The 10,163-nt window shown below is 36.3% G+C and overlaps 1 protein-coding gene across 1 annotated transcript; it reads left to right on the plus strand.

Moving 5' to 3' along the window:
• LOC105165151 (ABC transporter B family member 2) lies at positions 1-10,118 on the plus strand (the record flags this gene model as incomplete). The annotated part of the gene is given in 12 exon segments (XM_011084056.2): positions 1-170; positions 528-582; positions 753-928; positions 3,491-3,691; positions 4,504-4,763; positions 5,462-6,002; positions 6,201-6,580; positions 7,226-7,638; positions 7,982-8,223; positions 8,319-8,566; positions 8,692-9,104; positions 9,372-10,118. Coding segments are annotated over 12 exon segments (3,650 nt in total), but the record flags the coding sequence as incomplete, so codon positions are not given.

Genomic DNA, 10,163 nt, shown 5'->3' on the forward strand with positions numbered 1-10,163 from the left:
TCTTTGCTTTTGCAGATGGCTATGACTACTTCCTGATGTTCGTCGGCTCCGTCGGCGCCTGCGTGCACGGAGCTTCCGTCCCCGTTTTCTTCATTTTCTTCGGACAGTTGATCAACATCATTGGCTTGGCCTATCTCTTCCCTAAAGAAGCTTCCCATAAAGTCGCCATGGTATATTTTTCGTTCCTAGTAAAATCGTAGCAAAAAGCCGTCTCGTTTTTTACTATGAATTTTGGCCTTTCACTATGATTTTAGTAAGATCGTAGCAAAAAAAGTCTCGTTTTTACTATGAATTTTGGCCTTTCACTACGATTTTAGTAAAATCATAGCAAAAAAAAAATGTCTCGTTTTTATTATAAGTTTCGGTTTTGCACTACGATTTTCGTCTAGTAGAAAAAGCACTAGGGAGGCAATTTTTTGATAAATTTAAATTTTTTGTATATAATAAACATGTAACATTTTAGTACACGACGATCATTATGCTTTTGTTGTTTGTAAGTAATTAACATTTGATTTCATTCTTTGCAGTATTCGTTGGATTTTGTGTATCTGAGCATAGTCATAATGTTTTCATCATGGACAGGTAAAAAAATACAGATGGGGTGCAATTATTATTACGTATGTATGTATGTATAAACCGAGCATACACACACACATACGTGCACGTGTGTGTGCGTGTATGATGATAATATATAGAAAGATTGATGAAATGTTGATGTATGTATGTATGTATGTGTATATACGTACGTACAGAGGTGGCTTGTTGGATGCATTCAGGGGAAAGACAAGCGGCAAAGATGAGAATGGCGTATTTGAAGAGTATGTTGAGTCAAGACATCAGCATCTTCGACACCGAAGCGTCCACCGGAGAAGTCATTTCTGCTATCACCACTGACATTATTGTTGTGCAGGATGCTATTTCTGAAAAGGTACTTTTTTTTTTTTTTTTTTTTTTTAATTTATTCTTTTTTTCATAATTATTAATTTTTGAAGTACAGTTAAAATTTAAAAAAAGTATTTATAATTACATCAAATCATTAAGAACATTTATTGTAATTTAATTCATAATTAAATTATAATAATGGGAACGACAATATTTTCTTATTTACAATCTGAAATTTGACTTTGATTTTTGAGGGGCAAAAAATGGCATTTAATGCGGTTTTTATCAAAAGGATTAATGCAATGTGATGTTAGGTCCAATGTTGCCTGTTTCCATCTGTCACATGCATGTGGGCTCCACATATTTTATGATAAAATTTTGAAAAAATTAATAGTGTTTTCTTTTTTTAATTTAAATTTTTAAATCTTTTCATTTTTAGAAAATACAAATGATGTAAATTTTATCCGCGTAACGTTATATGTAAAAATATGATGTGAAATAAGGGGTTGTAGTCGAATTGAAATTTCAATTAATTAGATTTTTGGTAAGTCGAAATGGTTTATTGAATGCCGAATCGAAATATTTGGTTCGATTCGTTAAACAGCAAACTTATTTTGGTTCGCCCATTATTGCACCTAATTGATTGGAATTTTTTTTTAAAAAATAATGTACATTAATGTGTTTGTTGTAAATAATTTATTTAAGCAATAATTATAATAATTAAGTATTTATTAACCATAAAATTATTATTTTTTGTTACAAATCTATATATTGTTTCTATATATTTATAATATAATCTGTATTTTTCTAAAGTTCGATTTTCTGTTCGATTCTATTAACCAGCGCAAGAAATCAAAATCGAATCGAATGACAAAATTTTTTTTAAAAAAAGAAAACAACCAAAACCTATTGGAATTTTCGATTCAATATTCGTAAAAACTAAATTTTCAATTTAATTGATTTTTAATTGATTAATCGAAAATTACCAGTATAATAAAAAAGATTGAAACTGTATTTGTCGTGGCTAAAAGTCTAAAACCTTAAAATTTTGACTTGCAGTGATGAAATAAATGAGATGATTGAGCACACACTCATTCATCTTATCTAATTATTATTTCCAAGTAGTTAAGAATATTTGCGGGTGGAAAAAGCGTTCATTTATGAGTGACGATTTAAACAATAATTAATTAGGTTGTCTGTAGCTTTTGAAGGGGAGTTGACGAGGCTGGCCGTATGCGTTGCCGGGCAGCTTTTATGTCTGTGCATGCAAATGCAACAGAGTTGGAGTTGGGGGGGGATATAATAGTAAATGCATGCAGTTCCTGTTGGTGCTTAGCATTTATTTAGATGGTTGGGCAGTTGTGGGGGTTCAGTTCATAGCCATCAATGCTTTTAGGTGGTCAATACTCCAACTGAAGCCTCTCACAGATTTATTGTTATGTCATTCATGTGCCTTTGTATTTCTTCACATATACATTTTTTTTTAATAAAATATATATATATACATTTAAATAAACTACACTAAAAGAACTATTTATATATATATTTTATTATTTATTACTGTAATTAACAGTAAAAAATTATGGCAAATATTAACTAATTATGACTGTGCAACGGCTATTAGCCGTTGTTTTCGCAAGTGGGGCTAAAACATTGTTTAGTTATACAAGTAATATTATGATGAATGCTAATTAATTATCGGTAAATTATGTTTTCGTATCAGTTTTCTTTGACCCTGGTAGATAGTATTTATTTAACATAATTTTTCTATAAACCGTAATGATATATAATATCGGATAATCTTTTAATATTCTTTTATTTTCTTTTTTCTGTATTGACAGATGACATATATATATATATATATATATATATATATATATGACGTGTACTTATTAATTATAAGATAAGATGCAATAAAATTTGAAATAGAAAATTCAATTCACATTAGAGAGTCAAGATATTACTAAGTTATATTGAATTTCCCGAAGTTGATATTGTAAATAAATCAAATTTATTGAAATATAATTATGATGATTAGTGTATGATTATTTATAGTTATCGATTATTATTAGAAATATATATTTGATGTTGATCATTGTAATTAATTTATTCAATAAATACCAGTTATGGCTTTCAATTTAAAAAACAAAAGGGGCAATTCGACCTTAATGTGGCAGGCATACAACTTCATTCTTGAAATCTTTAGGGAGTTTCTTGTAACAATTAGTTTTTTTTTTTTTTTCGGAATCACGTTTAGCAATTTTATTCTATAATTTTAAAAAATTTTGCACATTAAAATAAAAATGACCAGAATTTACTAAAATGATTAGAAAATTACACATGACTACCTTAATTGAATGCATTTTTTTGATAATTTTTGTCCTTAATATTTTTAAAATTATAGAATAAAATTAATTTATACGCGGCTAAAATTACCACTTGCATACTTATATGATCAAAATTGCAATTTTCCGAAACTAAATCAACCTTTGAAATTGATGTATGTATTTCCCTCCTGGAATTTCCAATTACGAAAGACAGTGAGAATTTCTTGGGCAAAAGAAAACTGAATTTGGTAGCATATGTGTTTGTTAATTTTTATGGGCAGGTGGGCAACTTCTTGCACTACATAAGCCGTTTCATAGCAGGTTTCGCCATTGGTTTCATCAGAGTTTGGCAAATCAGTTTGGTGACGCTGTCGATTGTACCTTTGATTGCTCTTGCTGGTGGTATCTATGCTTATGTTGCAACTGGCCTTATTGCCCGAGTCCGCAACTCTTATGTTAAAGCCGGAGAAATTGCTGAAGAGGTTTCACACCTTCCATCTTTTTCCTTTTCCATACTAGTAATCACATTACCAACCACCCGAATCACGTTTGGCCGAACCAATGTGATTAGTCGGAAAATTCTTATGTGGATAAAATTTGGCTGAATCAAACCAATCACAAAGAAAATATGTCATATTTGCTATGTGATTGTACACTTTCTCTGAGTTGTACTCCAACCATATAACAAGTGTATTGCACTTGCGATATGATTGGTTCAGGTTCAGCCGAATCGGATCCAGGCTAGAATTTTCTATCATTAGTCACTTTCCTTGAACTATACACCCATCATAATGCACTTGCAATATGATTGGTAGGTTCGGTCGAGTCGGGTCTGGGTTAGAATTTTCAAGCCGAAAAAAATTGCATTTTTTCAACTTACCGCATTTTATTCCATAATTCCAAAATATTTGCAGTTATACTTTCAATATTTAATTCTATTAAATTCAAGACTGAAAAACAATGGGTGAGTTATAAAAATAAAATTAATATGACCTAAATGCAAAGAGGCTAACTTGTGGAGACGCAAAATGCAATTTTTCCAATCGGATTATTGTACTTATTTTTGTTATTTGCCAAATTTTGATGTTGGTCGTTCTTTTTGCAGTTAATTGCATGTTATATCCGATGCCCGAAAATTGCATTTTTTGTTCCACATATTATACTCTTTTTTAATTTAGTCCAGTTTCCTAATTACGATTTTTTCATATTACATGCATCTTCTACGTTGAAATTCTTTTAAATTTTAGTCCAATAATTAGCAGTCCTTGTGAACTGAAGTGTAGCTGCTTTACAGGTGATTGGTAATGTGAGAACAGTGCAAGCATTTACAGGAGAAGAGAGGGCAGTTAAATCATACACAGCAGCACTGTTGAACACTTACAAGTATGGGAAGAAAGCAGGGCTGGCAAAGGGTCTTGGACTCGGAACCTTGCATTGCGTGCTTTTCCTTTCGTGGTCGTTGCTCGTTTGGTTCAACAGCGTTGTTGTTCATAAGAACATTGCCAATGGAGGAGAGTCCTTCACGACTATGCTCAATGTCGTTATTGCTGGCCTGTAAGTTATATTGCATTTCTAAGATCGTTCCAAATCCATTTTTGACAAATAATAAGTATGCTACTTCAGTACTCCGTTCAGGGTTAATAGTAATAGTAGTCTACACCTTCTGTGTTAGGGAGTCGTGTAGCCCTTTTTTTTTAGAGGTTTAGGAGATCGTATTGTCCTTTTTTTTCAGGGTTTTTTTATGGCATATTATTAGATTTACTGAGGGTTTTTGTTGCATATAAACCCTCCTTTACATTAATAACGCGATCCCCTGAACTTTTGAAAGAACGGGCATCCGTATCTTTGACATGGGAGGCAGTCAGCTTATTTTTTAAGAGTTCAAAGGGTCGTGCAGCCTTTTCGATCCCTTGTATGTTTTTGTCTCGAAGGAGTTTTGTATTTATTAGTATTTTCGTAGGAGTGTGAAATGCCATCAATTCTTGTATCTTACTCGAAGAACCTCGATTAGTGCATTCTTAAAACTCTTCTAAGTTATGTATATGGTCATATCATTAGATTTGATCAAATTTGGATCATTGAAGTGATTGTTCCAGAACACAGTTGAAAGTAATCTATGTTACATTTCGTATCTTTTTTCTTTGCATATGCTTCCAGTGTAACTAGGAATGATGTTCTTTAGTAGAAAATAGGTAGCCATGATTGAATTGGAAAGTCCTTGTCAATATTCATGTTAATTGTCTATCTTTCAGGTCACTTGGACAAGCCGCACCAGACATCACAGCGTTTATTCGAGCAAAGACAGCTGCATACCCTATTTTTGAGATGATTGAACGTAACACGGTGAGTAAGACCAGCTCCAAGTATGGCAGGAAACTGAGTAAAGTAGATGGTCACATCCAGTTCAAGAATGTCATGTTCAGCTACCCGTCCAGGCCCGACGTGCTGATATTCAACAAACTCTGTCTGGATATTCCTGCGGGAAAAATCGTGGCACTCGTTGGAGGAAGTGGATCAGGGAAGAGCACCGTTATATCTTTGATAGAACGCTTCTACGAGCCATCATCAGGACATATACTGTTGGACGGAACTGATATAAGGGAGCTTGATCTGAAGTGGCTTAGGCAGCAAATAGGTTTGGTGAATCAAGAACCTGCCCTCTTTGCCACTACCATCCGCGACAATATTTTGTATGGGAAAAACGACGCAACTGCTGAAGAGATAACACGTGCAGCCAAGCTATCAGAGGCAATCAACTTTATTAACAACCTTCCTGATAGATTTGAAACTCAGGTACTTATCGTCGATTAAGTAGGGTGCTTTTTGTTTATGTAGGTTAATTGCAACAGACCCCATCTGAAAACACTAATAGGCAAAAAGCTCCTTTGGAAAGAAAAAAAGAACAATGTGACCCCCTGATGCAGGAGGTTGTGAAGAAGCACTTCATGTTCAGAACTAATTAATGAAAAGAAACATGAATGTACTATACAGGTGGGGGAGAGAGGAATACAGCTATCTGGTGGACAGAAACAAAGAATCGCAATATCACGTGCGATAGTGAAAAACCCTTCGATCTTGCTGTTGGATGAAGCTACTAGTGCACTTGATGCAGAGTCCGAGAAGAGCGTTCAAGAGGCTCTGGACCGTGTAATGGTGGGGAGAACGACCGTTGTCGTGGCTCATCGTTTGTCCACCATTAGACATGCTGATGTTATAGCTGTCGTACAAAATGGCGCCATAGTTGAAACTGGCAGCCATGAAGAGCTCATCTCAAGGCCAAACAGTGCTTATGCTTCTCTTGTTCAACTGCAAGAGGCAGCTTCCTTACATCGCTTGCCATCTCATGGACATGCAACGGGCCGACCTCTCAGGTACGACATTGACAAATTGTCAAACTATACATCTCTGTCCTTGATGTATTTTTGGGGACCATGAAAAAAGCATAGACAATGAATATATTTGCATGGAATCATTTGCTGCATATTCAATTTTTAACTTCTCAAATAGTAAATTGAGGTTGAGCCATAAGTATTTCCAATATGTTCCAAATTTATTTCTGTCTATATTGGAGTAGGCCTATATGAGGCAACACGACGTTCTAAACTTTCAGAAAATGGGCAACTCGACCCTTTGACACGGGAGACAGTAAATGTTTTTAAAAAAAAATCGGTAACGAATCGCATTGCCGTATTTTTTTGTGTAGGAGGGTTTTGTGCTATTAGTTTTTGTACAGTGGGTAAAATGCACTTAACACTGTTACTTCACTAGATGGGAAGAACAAAACCTGCTTGATCCTGGTGAAATTTAGGAAAAATGGTGTAACAGTGAATATGATTTCTCTTTAATCTCAAGATTTGCAGCAGATGTAAAACTAGCTCGAATCTCCTGGTTTTTCTATCTCTAGACAGCCAGCTTTTCAAGAAATATTACTTCCTGATGAATGTTTACCTATTCAAGAATGTAACATCTGAGACACTTGCTATGCTGCCTGAGCTTCATTTCATTTTTGGCTGCAGCATTCGGTTTTCAAGAGAGTTATCCCGCACGACGAGAAGTCAAGGTGCAAGTTTTCGTTCTGAGAGATCTCTAAGCCGATTTGGTGGTGATGCACCTGAGATGGTCAAACCGGTGCATATCTCTTCAAGAAGACTGTATTCCATGTTGCGGCCCGACTGGTTTTATGGGGTTTTTGGCATGATTTGCGCGTTCATTGCAGGGGCGCAGATGCCTCTTTTCGCGCTCGGTGTCACTCAGGCTCTTGTTTCTTACTACATGGACTGGGATACGACACGTCGGGAAGTTAGGAAAATCGCATTCCTCTTCTGTGGCGGTGCTGTTATAACAGTCATCGTTCATGCTATTACACATCTGTGTTTCGGTATCATGGGAGAACGGCTTACGCTTCGTGTTAGAGAAAAGATGTTTACGGGTAAGTTTTCAAGAAATGCCAGTTAACACTATAACAAGTGCTAATTAGATTGTTTGCTTGAAAATGATAGATATAATTATACTGACAGCCCCTTGCGATTCGGTATAACAAAGAACCCCTTAATTGTAAAAAAATAAATAAATTATACTGCATATATCCAAGTCATGTTTAACATTCTAGATTTCTTCCCAACGATCGGACGAGGTGAGGAGGAATTTGTAATATGCTTAAACTTCAAGGTGTGTTTATGTAATTATCCGAAAAGAGATGTTGATGAATGTATGTATATCATGGTTATTGACTTTCCGCAGAAGTTCACTAACTTATTTTTATGTAATTGCAGCTATGTTGAGAAATGAGATAGGATGGTTCGACGACATGAACAATACGAGCTCCATGCTTGCATCACAACTAGAAAGCGACGCAACTTTACTGCGGACGCTAGTGGTTGACCGCTGGACCATCCTCCTACAGAACGTAGGTCTAGTCGTTACCTCATTCATTATAGCCTTCATCTTGAACTGGAGACTCACTCTCGTTGTCATCGCCACTTATCCATTGACTATTAGCGGACATATTAGCGAGGTACAAATATATGTCATAGAAGATATTAGACGGTCGTGCATCAGAAGATATGAATTCATATTTCTCTATATGAATGATCTATGTTTTTATTTCAGAAAATTTTCATGAAAGGCTATGGTGTTGACTTGAACAAAGCGTATCTCAAAGCAAACATGCTCGCAGGAGAGGCCGTGAGCAACATTCGGACTGTTGCAGCATTCTGCTCGGAGGAAAAAGTACTTGAGCTCTATTCTCACGAACTTATCGAACCCTCTAAGAGTTCGTTTAGGCGTGGGCAGGCTGCAGGGATATTTTACGGAGTCTCCCAATTTTTCATCTTCACATCCTATGGTCTTGCCTTATGGTAACCTAACTTTTTGTCTAAAACTAGTTCAACGTTTGTCACCACCTTAAAATATGAACTTCTCTGAGTAATAAGCTATGAATTCATAGATATAAAGTACTCATTTTTCCTCAACTTCATATAAGGTATGGTTCGACTCTCATGGAGAAGGAGCTTGCTAGCTTTAAATCAGTCATGAAGTCGTTTATGGTATTGATCGTAACGGCCTTAGCTATGGGCGAGACGCTAGCTATGGCGCCCGACCTCCTTAAGGGTAATCAAATGGTTGCATCCGTGTTTGAAGTGCTCGACCGGAGGACTGAGATCGTAAATGATGTTGGGGAAGAGATCTCAAGAGTTGATGGAACAATTGAGCTCAAGGACGTCGAGTTTAGCTACCCCTCAAGGCCTAACGTTCTGATTTTCAAGGACTTCAATCTACGAGTGCAAGCCGGAAGAAGTATGGCCTTAGTAGGTCAAAGTGGTTCTGGGAAAAGCTCCGTCATTGCCCTTATTCTCAGATTCTATGATCCTACTTCCGGCAAAGTAATGATTGATGGTAATGTTCGAACTGAGCTTATAAGATTTAACAATTCGGCACATAAATCATGTTCAATAATAATTTACTACAGTTGTGCATAGCTATTGATCATTGTTATTGTTTCAGCAGGCAAGGCCCGTGACCAATAACTTACGTTTTTAAATTGATTTGTTTGATTGTAGTTGATAATACTGATTTACTACGATTTTTAGATTGTATTCATTACAAAGTAGGGATAATCTATTTTTTTTTTGGGTGGTGCAATAATCATGTCAATTTGTGCAGGAAAAGACATAAAGAAACTGAAGCTCAAGTCACTCAGGAAGCACATTGGGCTGGTGCAGCAAGAGCCGGCTCTCTTCGCCACGTCTATCTACGAAAACATCCTTTACGGGAAAGAAGGAGCGACGGAAGGTGAAATAATCGAGGCGGCAAAATTGGCTAACGCGCATAGTTTCATCGACGCCCTTCCGGAGGGCTACTCAACCAAAGTCGGGGAACGAGGGGTCCAACTCTCAGGCGGGCAGAAGCAAAGAGTGGCCATCGCACGAGCCATCTTGAAGAACCCTTCCATCTTGCTGTTGGACGAAGCCACGAGCGCACTTGATGTGGAATCGGAACGTGTCGTCCAGCAAGCTCTCGACAGGCTGATGAAGAGTAGGACGACGGTCGTGGTGGCGCACAGGCTGTCCACCATCAAGAATTCAGATCAAATATCCGTGTTGCAAGATGGGAGGATTATAGAGCAAGGGACTCATTCCAGTCTGGTAGAGAACAAAGATGGCGCTTATTACAAGTTGATCAGCCTACAGAGGCAGCAGCAACAACAATACTAACTCTGACAAAACAGTACCCTTTATGAAATTATACAGATTTTTGTATCTCTTACTATTGTCAAAGTACGTATGTTTCATGCTATAATACATGTATCTAAGCAATTGTTGTCCTTGTTGGGATGTTGTGACGAATTGATGTACCATTTTAATTATCACGCATCGAAATTGTTGTGTGTTCGAATGCAATAAGAATTAATCATCCTTATTCTCTTCACACACACACACACACACATTCATGCAG

This window comes from Sesamum indicum, linkage group LG6, assembly GCF_000512975.1.
Source record: "Sesamum indicum cultivar Zhongzhi No. 13 linkage group LG6, S_indicum_v1.0, whole genome shotgun sequence".
In the NCBI taxonomy this organism is placed as follows: Eukaryota; Viridiplantae; Streptophyta; class Magnoliopsida; order Lamiales; family Pedaliaceae; genus Sesamum; species Sesamum indicum.